At 36.5% G+C, this 25,123-nt stretch overlaps 2 protein-coding genes across 3 annotated transcripts in view; one reads left to right on the forward strand and one right to left on the reverse strand.

Moving 5' to 3' along the window:
* Positions 1 to 13,366: 13,366 nt before the first annotated feature.
* LOC129575877 (DNA polymerase zeta catalytic subunit) lies at positions 13,367 to 24,735 on the reverse strand. 2 transcript variants are annotated; one of them, XM_055460038.1, is made up of 14 exons: positions 23,819 to 24,735; positions 23,381 to 23,613; positions 22,809 to 23,304; positions 21,751 to 22,478; positions 21,265 to 21,474; positions 20,720 to 21,136; positions 18,505 to 20,170; positions 17,552 to 17,737; positions 16,498 to 17,324; positions 16,203 to 16,421; positions 15,841 to 16,118; positions 15,286 to 15,692; positions 14,377 to 14,567; positions 13,367 to 14,309 (listed from the first exon to the last, which is right to left on the reverse strand). In XM_055460038.1, the coding sequence occupies exons 1-14, from the start codon at positions 23,951 to 23,953 to the stop codon at positions 13,625 to 13,627; spliced, it is 6,678 nt and encodes a 2,225-aa protein (XP_055316013.1). In that variant the 5' UTR covers positions 23,954 to 24,735; the 3' UTR covers positions 13,367 to 13,624. The 2 variants fall into 2 exon arrangements, with proteins under 2 accessions (XP_055316013.1, XP_055316014.1); XM_055460039.1 differs by having other exon boundaries at positions 23,381 to 23,585; positions 23,819 to 23,934.
* LOC129575878 (kinase D-interacting substrate of 220 kDa) overlaps positions 24,697 to 25,123 on the forward strand; it is a 32,464-nt gene continuing 32,037 nt past the window's right edge. The window contains exon 1 of the mRNA XM_055460049.1: positions 24,697 to 24,828. The gene's annotated coding sequence lies outside the window, so the exon portion shown is untranslated. The remainder of the gene's footprint in view (positions 24,829 to 25,123) is intronic.

The following is a 25,123-nucleotide window of genomic DNA, read 5'->3' on the forward strand; positions in this document are numbered from 1 at the left end:
ACAAATGTATGGGTCACACTCATTTCTGAACGACAATCAGTGTGAGCGTAACTACAGCATAGCGATTTTATTAGTGTGAATTTTTACTTGAGTATATTCACCTTAAACTATATTGGGGACAAAACAAATGTGGGCAAAGGGATGGGTCGGTTTTGTACTCTCTATACACCGTGATTGACACCGCGATAGTCTTGATCATTAAACGTCAAACCAATAACGCCACACATTTTGACGAGAACTACATTGATGGGTATATTCAATGCAATGTCAAACATAGTCGTCATTGTGAAACAATAATTATTATTTGAATTTTAAATAAATAAACATGTTTCGATTCTGCCAAATAAAATTGTGCAAATATGCTGCTGGCACACAAGACAAAAAAATTGCTTTCTTTTGGTAGGTTACACCCGTATTTAAAAAAAATTGTTTTTCTTTCATTTTCAATTGAGTTGTATGAGAGAAAATTACGGTTTTATACTAGGGGATAGACACAAGATCTAAGATACGTTCGTTTTTCAAAATACTTAATTGATTTTGTGTAGAGGTATTCAGATTCGTGAAGATTCATTGAGATTTGAAGGGATTTGAAGAGATTTGTAAAAATCTTACTGATTTATTTGACCTTTTTGACAAGTCAGCCATTTTGATTTGAGAAGATTCATAAGGATTCATAGAGATTCAAAAGTATTTGAATTTGCTCGAGATTTGAGATTCCTACAGATTTGAAAAGATCTAAAAAGATTCAAGTTTTAAATGTTGTGTCTACCCCCTAGGTTTTATATGATATATTGGAGTTTTCATAATTAAAAAAAAAACACAAAATGTTAGATTCAAAATAAAAACTGGTTCATGGCAGAATTGTTTTTTTAATTTTGCGGACCATACTGAGAAAACGCTTGCGTTCGAACAGAAAACTACACTGAAACCGAAGTCGATTTGACATTAGCTGTCAAACCGGTAAGATGAACAAGTGCGTTTGTAAAGTGAGCGCGTTCACTTCGTGTCAGTAGGTTTTGGACGAATTTCATTTTACAAATGATGTTGTTGTTAGTGTAATGATACCCCCGCGGTGATTAATTTCCGAAAAGCGAAGAACTTTATTTTGCCCATCACATTTGTTTTGAAAATGATTATACTCAGCTTGAAAAAATCAGAAATGTTTGTGACATCTACCAAATAAAGTAGAAATGTCAGACTTTGCTTTATTTTAGTTGAATTTTTTCGCTATCTTCCGAAAAAGGCGGATATTTCAACTTTTTAAAGCATACAAGTGCAATGATAATAATCGAAGTAACCGAAGTAAAGTAGAGTTCGATGTTTCTGCTTAATTCCATAGATGTCACGAGTTTTTCTCCTCTCATTCTTTACTAAGTAGGTAGAATGAGTTTTTTAAATCCGATCTCCTAAACGTGGGTGTGTAGGAAATTGGACTTTTTCAAATAAAATTCCAATCCATTTTGCAAATTCGGACATTTCTTTTATCTCCATCTAGAAATGTTGGACTATTTATCCATAAAAAAAAATGTTCAGATGAAAAATTAAATGGATGTGCTGCGAGGTTCATAAAGAGAAAAGGAGGATTAAAAACAGTCAGCTCTCATATACGATTCAATCAACAGAATGAAGCTTTGCATTCGATGTGCTTATGCAGTGAATGATAAATAATTCGTATTCGTGTGTACATCGTGTATATTATGTATATCTACATGAATATTCTTCTGCCATATTTATGAAACATACCAAATATTCACCGTTTTCACAGAATATACACGGTATGTACTAAGAAAGATATGTTGTCGGTAAGGTCGAATCTTTGTTACCGATAGTGAATTCGAGGTATATATTCCATGAATTTCGTAAATACTTTGCCAATTTCTTGAGCATTTTGTATAATTAGTGTATATGGTGTATATTTCGTGAATAAAATAAACATAAAAAGCCTCAAGCCCAACGTTGTTCAATTTCTGAAGTGTTAAAACAATAAAATCACTTTGAAAGTACTTACATTGCACATTTGTTTGCATCATTATCATTGAAATGGTTAGCATAGATAGGCGAATCATCAACATTTTGACGAAAAATTGTTTCATCAATTTCTCCATGGCTTCTGAACAAATTCGCTGATACTCGGTGTCATCATGATGGTTGCGATAAATGTGGCGAGTCCGAAAAGCAACCAAAGAGTGCAACATTATATCGTTGATTCGATAGTATTGGCATCAAAAAAGTATAACACTCAACGATGATTTATCGAAATAATGTGATTCAATTTTCACTCATATCTAATGAAAGACTGCCTTGTTCACTCCATTAGAGTGAAAAACAGTATTTCCAACTTTTCTTGTACAGAATATGAAACGCAAGTTTGAACTCCTTTTCCTGACAATATTTTTTCTTCTATTGAGCACACCACTCAACGACCCAGCTTCGAATAAATAATTGACATTCGCCAGATCCTTATATAGGCAATCAGAACACATTGCTTTGCTTTGCTTTGCTTTGCATTCATTACTCATGAAATAACCTCGTGCAGCTTGGCGTCATTTCCTCCACTTTCATATGTTTGCATTGATGTTTGAACCAGAGTTTGACTCAGGCGACAGATATATGCTTTAGCATAGAAAAAATATCCGCATATTTTTTGGTTTGTCCACTCTCAGTATATAGCTTCATCGAGTATCAGCAGCAGCACGCACACTGAACATAGTAATATAGATTATAGAACGGTTTGTTTACAAAGAAAAAAAAATTGTTCATAAACAAAATCTTCCAGAGTTGTACAGCGCAATGTATTTGGACGGCAGCAATGCTGTCCTATGTTAAGGTTTGGCGCTGTATAGTTCTAGATTTTGTTTATAAACAATTTTTTTCTCCGTAAACAAACCGTCCTATACTACCACGTTCAGTGTGCGTGCTGATACTCGATGAAGCTGGGTGCCGTTATATGCTGAGAGTGGACAAACCAAAAAATATGCGGATATTTTTTCTATGCTAAAGCATATATCTGTCGCCTGAGTCTTACTCTGGTTTGAACTTCGACAAGTAAGCTTCTACAATGGACGTTAAATGCGAGTGGAAACGCCACAGAAATGACCCCAATATGGTCGATTATTGATCGAACTACTTTATTACGCAAGAAGTTTGCAAATGAAAATTATTCTCGTTCTTTATTCATTCGTTCGTATATTCTGAATGGTAGAGAAGATTTCCTGAGCATCGTTCAACTTTCGCTTTATAAATTCGCATGCTTTCGATAAATAAGCATGCACATTGCACACTATTGCCAAACAGAACATTTAGACACTTTCTGATTCGAATTATTGAAGACCAGCTTCTCTGATCGGCTGTAAAAATAGATAGGAAACGTCAAACAAGAACAATAAAGCGGCACCTGGCGACTGGTTGGAGAAATCAGGGAGTGTAACTCTGAGGAGGAGGAATGGTGAGGAGGTGAATGAGAAGGAGGAGAGCGCTGAGGAGGTTCCTCCTCCTTACATGAGGAGGATATGAAAATTACCAAAATTTAGGCATATAAATTTATTTTAAACACTTCTATTGATTTTGATCGTAGCTTTTCATCGTTGGCATTCGTTCCAAATCAATAAAAGTGTTTAAAATAAATTTATATGCCTCAATTTTGGTAATTTTTATTTCCTCCTCATGTGAGGAGGAGGAACCTCCTCAGCGCACTCCTCCTCCTTATTCACCTCCTCACCATTCCTCCTCCTCGGAGTTACACTCCCTGGGAGAAATAGAGAATAATGCACATAGTTTGCTGTAACAAGTATGCGTCTGTGTTAGTTCAAACGTTGAATGTACGACACATTGCACTTAGTCCTCAGGCGACGCTGTATTGTTTACTATTTTCATGATCAGAAAGGCTGTTTAAGACATTCGAAATGAAACTGGAAAAGATTCATACAAGCGATGAGGATACGTTGCATTGCGTTCATTTTCATGATTACGAATGTCAATCAACAAAACAACGAACGATAGAACGATAAAAAATATGGGCATAACTCAATTTTCCCGATAAAACAAATGCTTACTACTTTACGGAGCTGCTTCAGAAAACACATGCCATTTAATTTATATTTAATTGAAAATGAAAAAAATACCCCGTTGCATAACGTTTAGACATAGCACACACATAGCCATCGTGTGACAAAGAAAATGTGGTCGTGATTACAACAACAAATGCAATCATACAGAATGTCAGTTCTAAATTAGAATTTCCAATACCATATCGATGATGTATTATCGTTTTATAGTTTTGCCGCTGATTTCAAGGAAGAAATTGAGAATAGATTTGATTACGGTTAATGTATATTAAAAATACATTACAGGTGAATCGCGGTAGTTTCAACTGCCCGTAATGGAAACGCCGCGGTAAAGGAAACCAACAGATTCAGTGCATTATAGTCCTTATAGTTTCAACTTGCAAATTTTTGTATGCAAACTGCAAAGTGTTGTGTAAATACATCGAAACATCCAGAGATGATGATTCGATTCACCGTTACCGTTTTTACACACTTAACTTGACAGATTATTGACAAATCGTTTTCGGCCTAATTTATACTATTTTTATTTCGTTTTAAATGTTTTAGAAATGTCCGATTGAAAGAGAACAAAGCGATTAAAATAAGTAGATAAAGTGAAAATTCTACAAAGAATCAAAAAAGGTGAAAGCAGCACCAAAATCGCAGCCGAACTTGGTGTAGTTTTCAACCATTTCAAAATTGGAGCAAAATGCAACAAGCAACAAAAAATAAGGAGTTTGCTGCACAAACAGATTCATCTCATCAAGAATGCATTTAAGCGATTAACGTCTGTATCAATGAGCAGAAGAGCATTCTATAGTGCCGTAGTGCGGCTGACATTTCCGTGTTAAAAGGATTGATATCAGACGTTCGCATTTGCATTGCTTAGGAAGCAGCATGTTTTAAGGCACAGCATTAATACTAGCATATCGATGGTTGCAACAGCGACGCATACACGGATCTTGCGCTCACAAAAGCCGCACACACATCTCTCGTGCTCAGTAGCCGTCGCATCAACAAACATACACACGCATACAACAAACGTATATATATCACGCAACGTGCCTTAAAACATGCTGCTTCCTAAGCAATGCAAATGCGAACGTCTGATTGATAAAGTAATGCAAAAAAATGAATCAAAACCGTCAAATAATAAAATTAACTGATTTTTTTGGAGAATCATAGTTTTTTTTTCTTCTCATAATAAGTTGTTTTGACATACACAATCGATATGTAAACGTTTAATTTTCCATTATTACAATGAATGTTTGTAAATCCATTTAAGTTTGCTGCGATAATGGAAACTGGCCGTGCATCAAAATGGTTGAAACTATCGCGACTCACCTATATCATGGTTCAATTAAGGCTGTATACAAACAGAAAAACTCCATTAACATTTAACGCGGACAGCTTACGAACAGTTCGTGTCTAGACAGCTTAGAAGAAAAAATCAATTTAAATATTTACAGAAATTCGCTCAAATGGCTCATTTGGATATGTGATAGATGCGTAGTTGTTATTTTAAATCTTTGGAATGAAAATGATTGAAGATTTCTATAGACGAAATTTCACATTTTCATTGAAGAATACATAATTTGAAATCAACAAAAAGACGCAATTTATTGTCTTATTCATATTACATTTGATTGTTTTATTGCTAAAAGTCTGGCTGAATATGAGAAATTAACATCACAGGAAAAAAAGAACGATAGTAAATTTTCGCCTCGTTACAAGAAAAAATCTGATTTTCTTCGTAGAATGGGTAAATAATTGTTTGAGTCTGATGACTTTAGAAATTTCACCAGTTTCTCCATTGCGAGAAAGTATCGCAATGTGTCCGAAACGCATACTTTCACTATCGCATGGGGCAGATGTCGCCCTTATATCGCTCGATATTTTTCTGCTTGCATTGCCGCATTATTTGATACTGAATAGCCGTGGTGAGCGGTCATATTTTCCTCGGTTATAACTAACCCCATACAAAATCAATGTAGAATACATTCCATCATTTAATTCCATTGCTACCAGAGAAAATTCCTGTTTTCAGCATCGATTTACCTGGACACGGTCGATGTGATCACTTTTCGGAATGATTTCATGAAGAATTTATGAAATTTCATCGAAAAAAAAGTGCTCAGAATTCATTGGTTGAAGAATAATTCAGCGATTGTTTATCAATTATTAACTTGGTCATCGGTTATGGATCGATTTATTTCTATCTTTCTCCGTTTGCATCAAAGTGGATAGTTAATTTGGAACGAGAATAAAATTGGTTTGTATTCTAACTTTACTGAATGTGGACTCATGATGCTTGGGTTATTTGGTTATTTGGTTATTTGTTTTCCATAATTTGAAATTTTTTTTTATCATCCAAAATGTTTCAAAGCCAATTATTGTTTTCTTGCTGTAAAATTAAGTCTAAATGATTGATCTTCATCTATTTCAAGCGTTTGAATAGACTGACTGATTTGCATGGTTAGCAAGTCACAAGATCAAAAAGATCAAAATATACTAATCTCAGATTGCTGAGTATCTATGTGACTAATGACAGCTATCTGTCATTGACTGAAAGAATTTGCTTCGTTTTGACGAAAAAATATTTTTCACTTGCGCTTCGAAGCGTCAGTGTATCATACTTTGGTTTTATTCTGGTGCATTAATTTAGTCTATTGGTTGAAATTCAACAAAAACATTACGAACGAGTAGATTTTGTTTGTAATCTGAAAAATGTAATCAACACAATTATATTGCTTGAAAGTTTCGTTTGAACGTATGACTTACGATTTTGAAAATTTCACGGTTGAGATCACTCGCAAACGGTCCCATGCGGAGACCCACTGCATTCTGTTGACGATTGATCAAATGAATTATATCCTTCTGGAACTCTGGCGGGAGCAGATACCAGTCGCTGTCATATAATATTTGAACGAATTCATTGTCCTAAGTAAAAAAGTGATGAATTAAAAACGCTATCAAAACATGCGTAGAGTTCATGCTATGTACCGTAACACTTTCACCAAGTTCACAAATATAGAACAACTGTATCCAGCCCATGATCGCTAAGCCATAGCCAGCTGTATAGTTGAACTGTAAAAAGAGAAACGAGAAGGAATTTTTCGAATGAACAATGCGCATTGAAAATGTGCACATTCGGAATACACAACAAAATTCATATAATAGTCGATCCGAAAAGAGATTGAAAATCCACGTGAAAACGTTTAAACAATGTGCAAAAAAGCTACGACCATTATTATTATAAGTGAAATGCATAATTTTGACTAATATTTATTGCGTGCATTATTACCTTGTATTGACAGAAGATTGACATTCCAATCGCGTAGGAGAACACCACTGGGGTTAGTAGACTACGCCAGGATAGAAAGTGCCCAACATTTCGCACATAACTGCGGTCAGTGCAAATAGAATTGAAGAAAAAAAAAAACAACACATCAACAGATTCATCAGGAAAAATGTGATAAACGACGACTATTGGTCTATTTTTGTACCAGTATATCGTAAATATATGAAGTATGACTATATGGATACGTACTCATTAGCATCGATACATTGTTTCGTGAAATCTGTGAAAGCAATTCGTAATTGTGATGGGGTCATGGTATTTCCAGTGTGAGCAGAAATGATTTGTTTCAGTTTGTGTTCAATCAAACGTGGCCAAATTTTGATAATATTACTGAAAATATCCAGTATGACCTCCGATGCAATATAGAGCAGACCACCATAAGTTGCATAATAACCCTGCAGCACATTGTTGAACGCAAACTCAGTCCACGATTTTTCTTCAACAAATGGGTAGCGCAGTTCAACGGTTGTTGTTCTAATACCGTAGTGAACGAACGCATTGACTGGTCCAATGAGGCCAACCGTATATCCAAAGGTAATCATCAACATTTTGGTGAGAAATCTTTTCATCGATTTGTCCATGGCTGTTGAACAAATTCGCTGGTACTCAGCGTCCTCATGATGGTTGCGATAAATGTAGCGAGCCCCGAAAGCAACCAAAGAATGCAACATATATCGTTGATTCGATAGAATTGGTATCAAAAAAGTATACGTCTGACGGGGATTCATCGAAATAATATGATTTATGCCCATTTCAAGTGCTTCAGCTTTAACTTAAAGCTGCAGCTTTAATTTTTCAAATTGTTTGTACGTGCATATTATTGACATTTCTGGTTGGCATGCAATTTGTTGTTTCCACTCAAATTTATTGGAAAATGCCAGAAAAATTGAAAGAATTTTTTTATAGAAAAATTCAAAAATTGCATGAGTTTACTGCAACTTTTGGGCCCATTCTTCATTATTCCTCTCTGAGTTCCATCACATAGAATGATACGTGTGACGGCATATTTTCACACGGAACTTCCCAGTGCGCCGAGCACTTGCTATATATAGAGCGAACGTATCCGAATATTAGAAACCACACGTTATTACATGTAGCTAGTGCTCGGCGCACTGAGAAGTTCCGTGTGAAAATATGCCGTCACACGTATCATTCCATGTGATGGAACTCAGAGAGTCGTCCAATTAATATTGCCCACAAAAAACGCAGAAAAACAGCACTTTTTTCTCTTAAAGCTGCAGCTTTAAATTAAATTTAACGAGAATTTCCAAAAAAAAAAATTGCTCAAACCAATGAAACCATTCTGTGTTATGAAAAACTGCCTAGTTTACTCGATTAGAGTGAAAAAAAACTAAATAAAATCATGAATAAATCACTCAACTCACCGAGATAATGCAACCCATAACAAAGCATGTGCATGGACAGCCTTTTTCAAACGTGCCTTCTTTTGCATAAGAAACCACGGTGAAGAGCATTAGAAGGATATGAGCAGTAGATACAAACAAGCCTAAGTAGCTGTATAATGTCAATGTTTGGTCCTCTCGAAATGTGGGACAATCAAGTACATCCGCGCCCATTCTACCGATGCCATATAAATAGGCGAATTTCTGAAGTGGCTTCTTTTGATTCCAGTCATTTCTGGCATTTGGTATACGGTATAGGATTTCACGCCATTTTGGCACTTCAAACTTATTATCATTGCTTTCGATTTTTTTCGTTCCACTCGAATGATGCACCATCTTTCCTTTCACTTTTGAAAATTAAAAAGAAGGAACAACACTGAAACTATGAAAATAACTAAATCCACAAATAAAAATTCAAATGAATTTATGTTTTTTTTTTCTAAATTATTGAATTTTCTAATTTTTCTTGTATAGAATATGAAACGCAAGTTTGAACTCCCTTTTATGACGAGATTTGTTGAGCACACTCAGCGACTCAGCTTCGACTGAACAATTGACATTCGCCAGATCGTCTTATATGGGCAATCAGAAGACATTGCTTTGCTATGCATTTATTATTCATGAAGTTTATTGCGCATTTGAAATGAAACACATGCAACCAACAGTTTTTTTTTTTTTCACAGAAAATGACGAAAATTCAGTGGTTCAATTGGCATTTACCTAACCATATGAAAAATTGATCAATAATGAAAGAAATTCGTAAATGGAAATTATTCTCGTTCGTTTATTCTGTATCAATGCCGAGGAAGCAAAGACATGTGTTTGAATAAATATCGACGAGAAAATATTTAATGATTGATTGAAAATGCATGGATAACATCAATCAATGCATTTGAATGTGCAATTGAGACATTTGAAAATGAATGTTATATGAAAAAAAAAAAAATTCCAACAAGTCATAAGCAAAGATGAATGGAAATCATAAAAAAATGTAGGGGGAGTATGTGTAAGTTGACCCACTTTGTAAGTTAGCCCACCACGCCGATTTTGGATTTGGACCGACAAATCGTCAATTTGGCTAGTCTCACCCAAGCAAAAATTCACACTGAATCGACGTTGCGTTTACACATATCTGACACTGTTCTCACACGGTTTTGAACGTCAAACCGTGTGGCTATAGTATAGTAGAGTGTGAAGTCGTTTGACACCATTTTTGATGTCAAATAACCGTGTGGATGCAGTTTATGTTTGTATTGGACAGTGTGGAAGTCTGCCGAACTGTTTTAAATTTAAAACCATGTCGCCAAAGTGTATGACCGTTGCGTTATCATGGCCAGCCCCTCTGATCGTCTTTACAAATAGATAGGAAACGTCAAACAAGAACAATAAAGCGGCACCTGGCGACTGGTTGAAGAAATAGAGAATCATGCACATAGTTTGCTGTAACAAGTATGCGTCTGTGTAAGTGCGTCTGTGTAATTCAAACGTTGCAAGTATGACACGTTGCACTTAGTCCCCAGGTGCCGCTGTATTGTTTACTATTTTCATGATCAGAAAGGCTGATCATGGCGAATTTTGAAACCATTTTTGGTGTCGACTCTTGATACCTGAACAAACTTACACTGCATCCACACGGTTATTTGAAATCAAATATGATGTCAAACGGCTTCACACTCTTTTATACTATAGGCACACGGTTTAACGTTCAAAACCGTGTGGGAACAGTGTCAGATATGCGTTAACGCAACATCAATTCAGTGTGAATTTTTTCTTGGGTCAATCGATTTAGAAACGTCAAAAAAGTAGTTCCCAAGTGTAAATACGCTTCTTAAACGGCTCGAATCGGCCCATAAAAATTGTTTGCAAAAAAAAATCATTTTTATAAAAACTAAATTTTTTCGGACCATCATCAAGTAGACAATTTCAAAGATATCAGCAAAGCAAGTATAAGCTTTCTTCACTAGTTTTTCGTGTATTTTCATAATCTTAAGTCATTTCACACATATCGTTACATGGCGAAATTTTTTCCGTGCATATTGAAATGTCGAACAATTTTGTAAGTTGACCCACCCGAAAAAAAAAATCAGAAAAATGAGACAACTATTCAGCGTAAACACTCAATATACGAGATTCATTGAATTTTAATGAATTTCCAATCGTTTTTGGACTTGAAAAACACGAAAAAATCGATGAAATATGAAATAATAGAGAATATGTATTTTTTTACAATTTCTATATTTTTCTACATTGTTTCATTGTTTTTCGTAGTTGTAAAGACCAAAAACGATTGAAAATCCAACGAAATTCAATGAATTTCATATATTGGGTGTTTATACTGCATGTTTTTCTAAAAAAAAAATAGGGTGGGTCAACTTACAAAGAAAAAAATTTGTTGCCAAAAATCAGACCTCTTAGAAAATTGAGCGAAATATTTTGTTTTTACAACCAAAGCTTATGAATTTCCCAATCAAATTGTAGCTTTTTCGGTTCTCTTTCCAATGGTATATCAAGTGTGCATTTATCTTTATTCCATAAAAAGTTATGACTAAAATGATTAGTGCGGGTCAACCTATACATAATTCCCCTACATATCCACACAAATTTTCACACCAAAATTCCATACAAAACGAACATTGATATTTATATGGAATGATGATTTCATTATGGGTGACATGAATTGATTGAACATTTTGAAATCAAAACCCCGTGAACGCTTTTACCTTAACCTGGATTGAGCAAATCGTGTGAAATTTATATACAGTGAAAGGCACCGGACACCAGCACTTTGACAGATAATCGAGGTTTTCATAAAATGAGCCAGAACAATCAAAATTCCCATATTATCTATTATTGTGTTATTATAAAAAATTGGGTGATGACGAGAAAGAAGATTGATTTGATACACAAACATCTCATCTTCGGATTGATCTGTATCAATGATGTTGTATGTGTTGGTAAAAAAATAACGTGTAATAAATAATGTTTCCATTGCCACTCACCAAATCAGCTTCAGGATGACTTGGTGCATTGTTCAATTACGAGAACTGTTTTCGATAGCCATGCCTTTGATTTCAAATCTTATTGTACGAATGTGCAAGCGGCACACAATTGATTTTCATTATGAATGTTAGTCGGTGACATTATTCGTATGTTCAAGTGAAATAAACAGAAAAAAGAATTTCACAACGGCAAAGTGTTATGTTTAACAGAGGTGATGGTTAATGGGAGGATGGATAATCCAGGTGAAAACGTTTGAAAAATATGCAAAAAATCTACCACCAAAATGTAGTTGCATGATGAATTAATTGTTCGTATTATGATAATACTGGTTATTTATAATAACATGCGCGTGGAGTGCATTATTTTGACTTGTATCTATGGGGTTGAACATTGTTCAGTGAACAAGCACCTGGCGAAGAAAATATGTTAACGTCGCAATGAAAATTCCAGAGAAAATAAGTACAGTATTTATGTGTTTTTGACACATTGATATATTCTAATGTAAACCTAGTCGGTTTTGACGCGATCGAGTCGATTGCCTGTTTATTATGTATTAATTGGAACAGAAATTAGAGAAAAGAACTCTCAACTCGTTTTGGAAATACGACGTAAAAGCAAGAATAATTACATCAACACTTATCGCCAATTGACAAATCGAATCGACTCAACGATTGAACTCCCTCCCCGTGTGCAAATATTGTAACTGAGCAGTCAGATAACTAATTTCGGACAAAAATGACTTACTTTGATTGACATTTCAGTAAAAAGTGTAGTGTAAGTCTATCATAGTTAACTGAAATCATTTGAATTTACAAGTCAATCTAAGTTGCTTAATTTGGGACAAAGTGATTTTCGTCGCACAAAAACTTAAATTCAATCAACTAAAGTCAACTGAAGTTATAGTCAGTCAGTCCTATTTTTTTTTCACACGGGTCTCCACTTACTTTCGTCATATCGATTTTTCACGCGATACGGTGACGAAAAAGAATTCAAATCGATCAACTTGAACAACAAAAAGTGTCCACGTTTTTATCACGTATCGGCATTGAAATTTACCTTGGGTCTTTTTACTCTTTCGCATACGTGCGCATAATCGCGCATAGATAGTGCGTTTTTCCCTCGAATTCCATAATTGCATTCACTATATCCTTCTAAGATCACTTCAACATTGTTGCATTTCCACACACAGAAATAAAATGTGGTAGGTTTGTGCTATCTATTGGTGAAGAGTATGATTACCACAAGTCTTAGAAAAGTTACCCCATGCACCAAACTATTATTATGCACAGAACACATGCATTTTTTGGTTGGAAAATTTTCGGAAAAGCGCTACTGTGGGAAATTGGGAAATCGGGGAAAGTTCAGACCAGTCTCAATCGATCAGGCGGAAAATTTCATGTGAGGTACCGACCCAAAGGGCGATTTTCAAGCGAAAAAACCATCCATTTCTGAGATAAATGAAAAAACTCGGAAATATTGGCAAGTTTTTTCCCACAAACCTACCACATTTTATTTCTGTGTGCATGTGTGTCGAACAATTAGAGAAAAAAAAATCGTCATTTTCTGCTGATTTGAATGGAATTTTATTTTGGTTAACTGTATGACATCTTTGTATAATAAATGGGCTTGGTTTATTTATCACATTTGGTTTTTATCTAGAGAGGTTGTTTATTTAAATAACATCGAAATACGAACAAATTAAATGCTAAGATCCTTACTACCTAACAAATCAACAAAAAAAAAAAAAAACAAAACGATGGAATTAAATTTAAAGCATGCGAATTGATGTCCGTTTCAAAGAAACGTCTCGTTCATATTCAAAAATGTTTGGATAACAATTGCTGGTAGAAATGGATTTGTTTGGATTCTCTTTTCCATCTATTTAGCATATACAAGACTGAACAGTCTAATGACTGGCACTTGCTATCGACTAATTGACCGCAACATGAGGAGCACATCTCGAGGCACAAGTTCAATTTACGTTCTAATTGCATAGATTTATCCGTTAGAATGAGTACACTTTGTTGTCGGCGTCGCGGTGCCAGACATTTGGAGCAGATGCCATTTTGTGTGTGCTCACCACAATCACAAACACAATTCGTGCTGGAAAAATACTGTGAAATCGTACTTTTTTTCGCCGCCGCCGCACCAGTCACACCGGCAACACCTCTGATCAATGATTTATCCAATGACGTATCCCATGGTTTACTCAAGACATTCGCGGCAACATCGAGCGAGAGCATATACTGCGATTTACGGGGCAAATCGGAAAACCATTGATTTGCATCGGCTCCAATCAATAACAGGCACCGATTCAACGGTGGTATCAACACTTTTGTTATGTAGTAAATTGCATTGATTTTGAGCGCTTCATTCGTGAGATACTCATGTGGACTGCGCACCAAACGAATCAACGGCACACCTGGTGGCCCATTTATGACGAGGTATGGAACACGTTCACCACGACGTGGCTCGGCTCGGCGATCTACCTGCAGAGCAGCCCTGATAATGAAGAATTTGGGTGAAATTGAAACAAATTAGAACATTTCTGATGAATGTATGCAATTACCTAGTCAGTTCGAGTGATGGTACACATGCGCCTGGTTTGTAGCCATTAACACCGCGAAACTCTTTTGCAAATATTAGATCTTGAACATTTGCTCGACCCGATAAAATTTTCGTAAACTGCTTACAAATGTATCGTTTCACAGTGCTCACATCGCACGTTTCGAAGAGGATGCGCAAGGTTTTTTCCAAAATCTGGTGTAACATAAGAAGAAATAGTTAATGAAAAATTATGTTTTTGAGTCAAAATTTTTTGAAAAAAAGTGAAAAAAAATGAAAAAAAAAAAACGATCCAAAATTCTGGGATCGAACTCTTGGCCACTGGAGCACGAACCCAATGTCCATTCAATGTTGCTATCTCAATCGATCACTGTAATCGTTGCAACGATTGCCAAACAGCAATGTTTTACCTCCGTGCGAGTGTGTGGCCAATCGTTGCAACGATTAAATTGAGTTGAGCTCAAAATATTCCTTGTGAAGAAGGAAAAATTTTCCCCGAACGTTCGAAAATCAATGAAAAGGTTCGAACAGTGGAAAATTGTTCGTGTGTTCGTAAATTTTCCGAACGTTCGAATTTTTGTATGAATTTCGAACAGTTCGATGTTTGTGTTCGTTTGTTCGTGGAAAATTTCGAACGTTCGTAAACAATCCAAAAATTTTCGAACAAATGAACGAACGTTCGTCAATTTTTGAAGCGCCCACGAACGAACGAACGAACGAAATTCGACTTTTTTTCGAACTGTTCGTGTTCGTTGACACCTTTATTTTTGACGTGAATTATTTTAATTTTGTTCGATAATTCACGTTAAAATTGAATTTATGAGTAATTTTATAGAATTTTCAAGAAGAATTTAAATGTTATTAGACGAAGTTAGAAGAAGAAGAAAAAAATAAATCAAAAAGAATTGATTACCTTTGCGACTGCTGGGCAACCATCGCGACGAACTGTCTCAATTCCCTTGGCCTCGTATGTGGCAGCACTTTGATCGGCCGATTCATACATATAACCAACGTAGCGCTTTTTCGTTTGTAATATGGACGGTAGATAGACTTTTTCGAGTTTTAATTTCACCGGAAATGGATTTTGTTTGGTGACTGTGTCAGCGATTTCCGCACCGATTCGAAATGCCTCTTCACGGCTTCGGCCAGGCACCAGCACAAACATTGAATCCGTATCACCGTATACAACTCGACATCCCCATTCTTTGTTCGACTCAACCGTTTTGATCGCCCGTTCAAGTGTCTCACGTCCCTTGCTAACCACACTGTCACCAACCTCAACGCACGGCATTCGACCACTGAAATTAGCCGCCGTATAACCTGAAGGGTGAATGAGTTATTGTAGAATAAATCAAAAGAGAGCAAGAAAACACGTTGCTCAATGCTAAAAATTCATTGGGACATGACTTCGAAATGAATAACAAACATTTTTCAAAGAGCTTCAAAAAATGTGAAGACAACAATTTACCGTATGTTACATTAGCCATTAGCTTCAGTCCCAGCTGGCGAGAATGAAGAATTCGTTGCAAGAGTTTATCGCTTTTGTGCAATTTCATCGACTGTTTCACCATTAAACGCGTATCGAGAATTTCACGTAGCATCCGCGGCAGCACACCTTCTCGAACCGATGGCTTCACAAACACGGCACCGCATGGCGATATGTTGATCAATTTCTTTTCCTTGAGCTTTTCGATTAGACGACGAGGTACTCGTAACTGCCACGCCCCCAACTCAAATGGTGTTGATCTGAAAAGGAAATTTTGTTGAATCATTTAACCAAAAACAGAGTAGAAAATGCTAAAGAAATACGGAAAATTGCTGCGAACTTACTGTCCCAGATGCTCGACTCGACCAAGACACGTCGAAAAGCAATAGTTGTAGGCGATTATCATGCTTGGGTATAAACTTTGAAAGTCTAACACAATCATTGGATCAGAATAAAAACGTGAATGTGGCTCCAAAATCAATGGCAAATATTCAGGTGAACGCATATGTGCTCGTTGCTGTACACTTGGCGAAACTGGAATCAAATTTTTGGGCTTTGCAATCCTGGAAACAATTGGATTCATTTTAGTTTTGTTTTACTTGAAAATATGTTTCTTCAAGCTACGTATCGCAAATTTACCTCAACATCATGCTTTCAACGCGAAACTGTGATCCTCTTGACAGAACTTCATAGAATTGTATGCCAAATAATTTGGCCAATTCGCACGTACGACCGACTAAATCCAACTGGTTTAAAATTTCCAACGTTCCTTTGACTCGATTCAAATAGTACTCAATGACAATCCATCGATTGACTGATTCGTTCCACAGCCGTGTTAGTTTTTCGCATGAATACAATGGGCATCGACGGTGCATCACGTGGTACATTATATTCTCAAATGAGTATGACGTCAGTGCAATTTCACCTCGCAACAAACGCCATACATCCAGCAAAATGCGACCATGCAATTTGTACTCGGAATCATACTCGAATCCCATAAACTCTTCGTGTTGCACATTTTCTTCATCGGCTTGCTTAAATTTGGCCACTCGTTGTGATGGTATGCGGGAAATCAATGGCACAAGATCAACATTTATCACTTGACTGCGTTGTATGACATAGCCCCATGATGCCAATTCAATTTCATAACCAGCAAATATATCTGGATCCCATTTGCGGATCAATCGCACCAACTCCATGAATAGTTCAGTTTCAGTGGTGACGAGTGTCAAACTGGTCTGGGTCGCTATTCGAAAGTGAGTGAAATCTGGATATTTGCTTGTGTTGATCAACACTCCGGACGCCCGTTGCTTCAAGCAATCATCAGTCGATGATGGTGGTGGCGGTGGCACATCATTGTAAATCTCGTAGAAAATGCACACAATCTCATCATGGATCGGGTCAGGCAACAGAGCCGATCGCGTTTGACAGTGGATTTCAAGCGATAATATCGTCAGATAATTGTGCTGCAAATAGGAATATGATTCATTTCTTTTGTCAAATAATTTTTTTAACAAGTAAAATGGCTTCTAGCGTTGTTTTAACGGCGTTGTCAAACAAACATTTTTTTTTATCAGAAACCAAAATTTGTTCTAATGTTCATTTTTTCTCTCAAATACTTGTTTGATCAGACATTTTCACATAACAGTAATGCCCATGGATAGAATAGCAAACTAAGTAGTATCCAACTCACCTCAATGTTTGATTTGGCACATTGAAAATTTTCCAAATTCAAGCGGAAACCAAATGAATTTTCCATTGGGCCACCTTTGATGCCAAAACTCGTATCCGTTGCACTTAGCCTAGCGATGGTATCATCCAAATTTAAATGGGCACGAAAGTCCGTATTGTCAAGTTTCTTCTCAAGATGAGAATCAGACTGAAATTGAGATATAAATTTTGATCAAAACGTATCGATTTCCTCGGTGAGATACCGGAAAACACAGACGTCGACATTTATCATTCATATTTTTTCATGAACAAATTTTTTTTTTTATTTTTCTCAAAATAATTTTTTTCTCCTTCTTTTGTTACCAAACTTTTTATGGGCATTTTTGAAAGAAAGAAAACGAATTTTCATTAGAAGAGAAGGAAAAGTGAAATGAAATCGAAGACCTAATACTTGAAAGAAAAAAAACCGAATAGAAAATTGATTGAAGGAAACAAACGACAAAATTCATTCAACAATCGTTTAATCAAAGAAAGTGTTCATTATAAAGAAAATTTGGATAAATTCAACATAAACATAATTTGGTCATTCCAAGAAAGTTTGCACAACATTTTTGGTTTAAATTTTATTTTAAATCATTCAAAAATTAGTCTAAGAAAACTGTTGCTTTTCGAAACTTAGATCAAACTAAAATAAAAGTCTTAGCTTTATGACTTTAGCCCTAACAAATGTCATGTCAGCTTAATTTAAGCAGAATGTGTGTGTTTTCCGATATCAAACGATCGATTCTTCTGTTATGTGATTTCTACATTCTTTTACTTTCGTAAATAAAACGAAATATCTTTCAACGAATTGTTTTATTTTTCTTGATCCACAATAAATATTTATTGTTTGTAATAGAAATTCAAACAAATCACGTGAGAGAGAAATTCAAAGAGATGGTATCTTCCGATTTAGAATCATCGTGTAGAACGTACCAATTTAGTGAATGAATTTGTGTGTTGTGTTGGTTTCGATGGTTTTGGATCATCCAGACAGACGACATCATTGTCGTCCTCGTCATCACTGTTGTCGCTGCGTGTGATTTTATTCTCATCGTCTGAATGTGATTTGAGAATGTTTGTTTTGCCCGTCCGTTTTGAAACCAGTAACACAGTGAGATCTTTATTCGACCGAAGTACACGCATGATGTCATGATCAAAACCATTTGTTGTTGGTGCTACTGCTGCTGCTGCTGCGGCTTCATCATCGCATTCGTACAAAGCGGCGATTGCTTTTTCACGACGAATTTTCTCCGGACTGTCAGCGTCATCATGAACACCGTTCATCGTTGAATATTGATCGGATGTGCGTTTTTTCTGCTTTGTTTTCGATCGCATATCAATCCAATTGCGAACATTTTCCTTTGTTGGTGGCGCATACACCGGTCTTATCAAAACTGGTTTCTCTTTGGCCAAAAACTTGCGAATGGTGGTTTCATTGTTCAGAATTCTACTGTCTAAAATGCGTTGTGAACATCGTATGGCTTGCATACCAATCAATCGTTGCCATTTACCAATGCCGAGCACATTCAATTGACTCTTGAACTCATCACAATCGGCCACCGCATTGCCCGTCAACTGAAGAACCGTGTGACCGATTTCTTTCTTCGAATTGTTCGCTATAACATCATTTGGATCGCTATAGAAGGGAACTGGATGTATCGCCTTGGGAAATTCGTGTGAATCCAACACTCGCTTTGCATCGTTCGGATGTGGAGCACGTACAGTGGGTTTTATGGTGCATGTGTCCTTTTGCCGTCGCGGTCGCAGCACTCGTTGAATCTTCAACTCACTGGATGAATTCTTGAGATTTTCCAGAAATTTCGAGATGACGGGCGTTGACAGTGTTGTATTGGCAAATGATTCGCTTTGCGAATTGATCTCACCCACATTGAAAGTGTCATCATCGGGTGCGTTTCCATTGGCTTGTGTTGGCGTTGCCATATTCGCTACGATTGACTGTTCGTAAAAACTTTGCACATGAATGTCGTTTTCTTCTTCGGAATCCTCGCTGAGTATCGGTGAATAAACGCTAAACAAACCTGGTGAATCGCCTTTGGCATCATTCAATTTCTGTACTTTGACCTTTTGCGATGAATATCGTTGCGGTGGCGTACTGTTGAGCCGCTTCTTGGCAGTTGATTCACCCGCTTTGTCACCGCTCGTTGCAGCCGCTTCATTGTCTTTATGTGTACTCTTCGATGCAAGTGGTCGATAGTACCCGGTGATTACGTCATCTTCATAGTAATTTAAATTCGATGGGCCCGGCTGCGGGAAAAAGTTTCGCTCTTCGTCATAGCACTTGGCCAATTCACAATCGGACCATTTGTACCATGAATACCAAAAATCCATTTTGTTCAACTCGTCATCGTCTCTTTTTCGCGGTTTCTTCACCTTCTTATTCCCGGCTGCCAATTGATATCGTGCCAATGCGCTGATGCGTGTCGTTCGAGTTCTCTTTGGATAACGACGCTCTGTCTCGGGTTCACGTTCTGGCGTTGTTTCAATCACTTCATCGTCGTCATCATCCGAAACACTGGGCTTTCGTTCGGTATCAGCCGGTTCTCTTGAGAAAGTGCTAGCTTTTGCAAACACCAAACGCCTGTAAGAAATTTGGTTATTTTAGGGTTGGTTATTTTCTTTTCACTTAATACTTTTTTCACATTTTTCGAAGAAAAAAAAAATTGTCTTCGTTAAATTGAAAATGAAAAATTGATGTATTGAATGGTATTCATGCCATTCAACTGAATATTTGTTCCGCTTTTGATTCAGTCAACACTGATTTCGATTTCAATTATGAATACTTTTTGTAGAAACCATGGTAGAAACCTTTAGTAAACAGCTACATTGGCCGAGGGAATTTTTTTTGGCAAAGTCTCGTTCAAAATTCAATTCAAATGTCAATATTTCACTTAATCATGAACATCTCTGATTAGTTGCAATTTCTTATGGTTTTTATTTGTAAAACGAAGCTACTTCCTCTTCGTTTGCGAAAGAAACGAAAAATTCAAAATGAATCAGACGAATCAACGCAATAAACAGAACAAAAACATCATATTCGTTCATTATTCACAATCAAAAGCGTTTCAAACAACAAAAAAGATCGCATTGAATTCATGTGAACCAATAAAAAAAGGTGTGAAAAACTTACATATCGGAATTTGGTTCTTTTTTCGATGTCGAATGGGGTTTCTTCTTTGGTGGCGTATTAAATATTTCTTCGATATTATTATATCGAATCAAATTTACGACAAGCGATTTCTTCAAAATGTCACGATATTTTTCCGGCACTTCAGTGTTCTTCGCCAATTTTTGTTTGTCTTGCACTTTTTCCGGCTCGTTCTTCTTCCCTTCTTCTACCGCATTGTCATTCTCTTGTTTCACTTCTTCTTGTTGGTTTTTGTTTTCACCTAACTGTACATTTGCTTTGTCGTCGTGTTTCTGTTTGGCTGGTGTTTTGTTCTGATCGGTTGATGCACGCTGCTCTGAGCGACACTCCGTTAATATCTTTCCAACGGTATACGTCTTTGGCACTAACGCATCACACTTCTCAAGACACAGTTTTGGCCTGCAAAAGAGTTTGATTGTTACAAACACTGTGAACGTTCTATGCACAATAGGCCGTCTCTTTCGTGCGTTGAAAGAGAGAACGTTGTTATGTTTGAATGCGTTGTTTTGATGTTTGGTTTGACTTACACAAGTATATTTCGTTGTTGTTGGTTCACACCATGCGGCGATGCTACCATCGGACTTTTTGCTATCACAATGGTGAGCGGTGTATACTTTTTGGCACTTTTCGACGGTGAACGCATACTTTGTTTGACAGCTGCTGCGGCTTTTTTGAATGCGCTCCGCTTTTTCGGACTGTCAAGTGCGCCATCCAGTTGCGGGATTTTTAGTTCAGATCTGAAACAATAACAATAGCAACAGCGATTGAGGTTAGAAATACGAAAATTGTTGATGCGGCTCAATGTTTTTACAATTTGTCATCGGTATCAACTGTTTTAACAATGATTTGGTGACGGCGATTTTTTGGATGCATTTTTTAAAAGCAATTTTTAGAATCGTTTTTTAGAATCGTTTTTTCCTCTTCATGATTTTCACGGTCAATTGGAATAAAATAAATAGATTTTCAATATCAATATTGACGTCAATATTTTTTTGTTCAACAATCCAACTTACCTATCATTCTCACCGGGCAAACAATCGATAATGCTCATAGAGAATTCGTTTAAAAGATCATCATCGGAATCGTCCTCTTCGAACGATGTAATGTGATCATCTTTTTTGTGCTTCGATTGACTAAAATGTTGTGATGAGTTGTCTTTCAGCCGTTGGCTGATTGGAGCGAGTACACTGTCGTCATCGATGCGCAATGTTTCATCGTGTTTCGATTCATCTTCTTCCAATGTCTCAAATATGTCCAACACTTCGTGTTCATTTTCATTCAATGTTTCATTGAGCAACGTTTGATTCGATGTTTTTTGTGTTAAATTCAGAATGAGTTCTTCGTCGACAAACGTTTCGTTTGGATCGAATTGCACATTATCCCATTGTTGACTATAAACAGTAGACATTTCGCTCGAACTACGATTCTCCGATGGTTTCATCGTTCTCAAGTGATCAATCATGAATGATGCATCCACTAAGCCGCTTTGGGACACATTTTCACATTCAGCCGGATAGACGGAATTTTGTAAGAATTGATTTAAATTGAATTTACGATTTACATTGCTTCGATTTAACGTTTGATCGAACAAAATACTGTCGGACGATTGTGTCGATGGACTGTCGGCACGGAGCTGCTCTAGCCGACGATTCAACGCGGCCAAATGGAATAGCTCACTGTCAAGCGGTGTCAACAGATCACGGTCTTGGCTTGCCTCTTGTGTTGTTATCAACGGTGGTGGCTGCGTTTTTTTGGACATGGAATAAGGTAGAGAAAAAATGAGAAAATGAGGATTTTTTTTTCGGTGGAAACAAAATTATTCCGAACAGAGTAATGAGATATAATCAAAGAACAAGACGAAGGACGAAGAAAAAGAAAGAAAAACTACATAAAAAGTCGTAAAATGCATTATTCATGGCATGCTATTAACCATTTATGACACAAAACATAAGCACCGAGAAAAAATGGAGAAATTGTTTTTTCTTCTTCTTTCGAAAACAAAATAATAAAAAAAAAGGCTGATTCCAATGTTGTATGCATTGCGAGAAGCGAAAAAAATGTGTGTACTTACCGTTCCATCCATTTTGCTTCTACGACCACGTTCGTCACTCCAAAGAAAAGCGATGCCCGGATTTGCATGTTCGTTTTCTTCTTCCGACATTGAGATTTGAAAGCGATTCAGTATAACCGCCGCACTAAAATCAATCTCTTGCCTCGATGTGGACATTCGATCGATCTTGCGGTCTAGAATTTGATTCGGTTCAACATTTCGAAGTAATTCATCGTCCATTTCAACATTGCCACTTATGCTGAACTCATTGTTTGGTGTGCGTGTTTGTTGACGATAACGAACCAATTTGTTTGGTATATGTAAAAAACTCATGCCATACAAATTGTAATCGATCATAAACTGTAAAATGTATGGTACATGCGATTCATACGGTTGAAATACTTTACCGAGGATAGCACCATTCTGAAGTAAATTCGCTGCACGTTTTATGAATGCTGGATTATAGAAGAAAATTTTCAAAAATTTATGCTCCGTTTGATGGTATCCATAGAAAGGTCTAGAAAATAAACAAAACTCTCGGTCATTGAATAAACAAACACTTGAGATGCGATGACAATCGAATGAGTACTGACATTGCTTTCACTAGAATAATTTTGAATACATGTTGAGCGGATGAATTGGAATTTCCGAGCGAGATATTGATCGCCTTGTCCAGACTCGATGCCAATTGATAGGCCAAACGATCTGATTCGCCGGTCGCATTACCACCAGCAAACGGCACATACAAATATGGGAATACACCATGAACATGCGCACACGTCTTCGTCCCCTTTGAATCTGTTCCGAATATTCGAATTACCGGCACCTAATCACAGTTGGTGGTATTTGTGAGGTTAATTTACATTTAAAATCTTTGAACATTTTTTTTTTTCTTCACTTTTTGAGAGATGCCAAAATGCAACAATTTTGATTAAAGAAACTGAACATTTCATTCAAATGGAGAAAAGTTTTTCTTTTCGTCAAAAAGAGAAAGTTTCATTGAAGAAAAAAAGAAGCCAAAAATCACTTACTTGTTTCACTTCATCGGCACGAAATTCTGAATAGCATGTATCAAGTCCGAATAACGGTGCCTTCATATAGTTGTCAACCGATACGATACGCAATGAGAATACTGCCGAACTCGAATCGGTATCGTTGGAGCTCATGTTTATCTTAGATGGAATTTATTGTCTTCAAAACAAAAAAACATTGCGATCACTCCTTGGTTGAACATTCAAATCACCATGCAAAATGTGGCTTGTGATGCAGTATGTGTGTGACTGTTGAAAAATGCCGGAATCTGACTTACAACCCAAAATTTACAATAACAAAATAAATGTGCCGTATTCAAAGAATGTATGTGGAATAATTATCGTTTGCGTAAAATAAAAACTATTTCACAATCAGCGTTTACTTGTCAAAGCAACAAATAATAATAAACACGCACATACACAAATGCTCGTGAATGAATTGGCGCTTAAAAGTTCCCTTATGTCGGATTCATTAAATGGCACACCGTTTGCTTGTCACAAGAAGAGCAACAACAATAACAGCATCAGCAGCAGCAGCCCAATATGAAGCGGTGTGTGTGTGTGTGTGTATGGGTTGATTCGTGTGTCAGTGGTTGAATGGCGGTACGGACAACTTCACTGCAAACATTCACACTAACCCATCAGATGACAAGTGAAGTGTCAAACTGTGTGAATGAGAGTGTCAGAACAGTCGAAATAGCACATACACACAACGATGTGTGGCACGAATGTTACAGTGTAGAAAGAGACCGACTCAATTGCATGGAATCAAGAGGAAAAAGGACCAAGAAAACGGATAAACATACACATGCGAACGTATGTGAATGAAACAACGACATAAACAGACACAGAGAAAAACGAAAACAAAAAACGAATCGCGCACATTGGAACACTCGGGATTAATAATTCTCTGTTTCATAGTACTGAATTGTGTGCGGCCAACAATTTATTCTTTTTTATTACATTTTGATTCATCATCACATTGATTTAGTAAATATTTTTCGTTTCTGGTTAGTGTATTCCCCAAAAAAAGAAGAAGAAACCAATCAAACCGAATTTAAATTGCGACAAATAAAAATTGAGCTTTCTCTTTTTGTGCAATATCGTACGTAATACCGTTGCTGGTTCAGTTTCACTCTTTCTCGCTCTGTTCCAATTGTTTGTGAACCAAATGTCAAACACACAACTAATATATATATATGTATTTTTTTTTTTATCGACAAAGGAAATGAACTCCAGCATTTTGGGTTGAATTACAAATCAGCTGAATTGTACGACGAAATTAAATTGAATTGTGCATTTTGA

Source organism: Sitodiplosis mosellana, unplaced genomic scaffold, assembly GCF_009176505.1.
Source record: "Sitodiplosis mosellana isolate CC-2019 unplaced genomic scaffold, AAFC_SMos_1.0 Smas_scaffold_6170, whole genome shotgun sequence".
Lineage (NCBI taxonomy): Eukaryota > Metazoa > Arthropoda > Insecta > Diptera > Cecidomyiidae > Sitodiplosis > Sitodiplosis mosellana.

What these genes read in the sequence shown, in the direction of transcription:
- LOC129575877 (XM_055460038.1), bottom strand. Translation starts at nt 23,953, where the DNA reads ATGAGCTCCAACGATACCGATTCGAGTTCGGCAGTATTCTCATTGCGT. An exon ending in GAAGCAAAATGGATGGAACG is followed by an intron (nt 22,479 to 22,808) that starts GTAAGTACACAC and finishes AAAAAAACGCAG; the next exon opens with CCACCACCGTTGATAACAAC. An exon ending in GTTGCCCAGCAGTCGCAAAG is followed by an intron (nt 14,568 to 15,285) that starts GTAATCAATTCT and finishes ATGTTACACCAG; the next exon opens with ATTTTGGAAAAAACCTTGCG.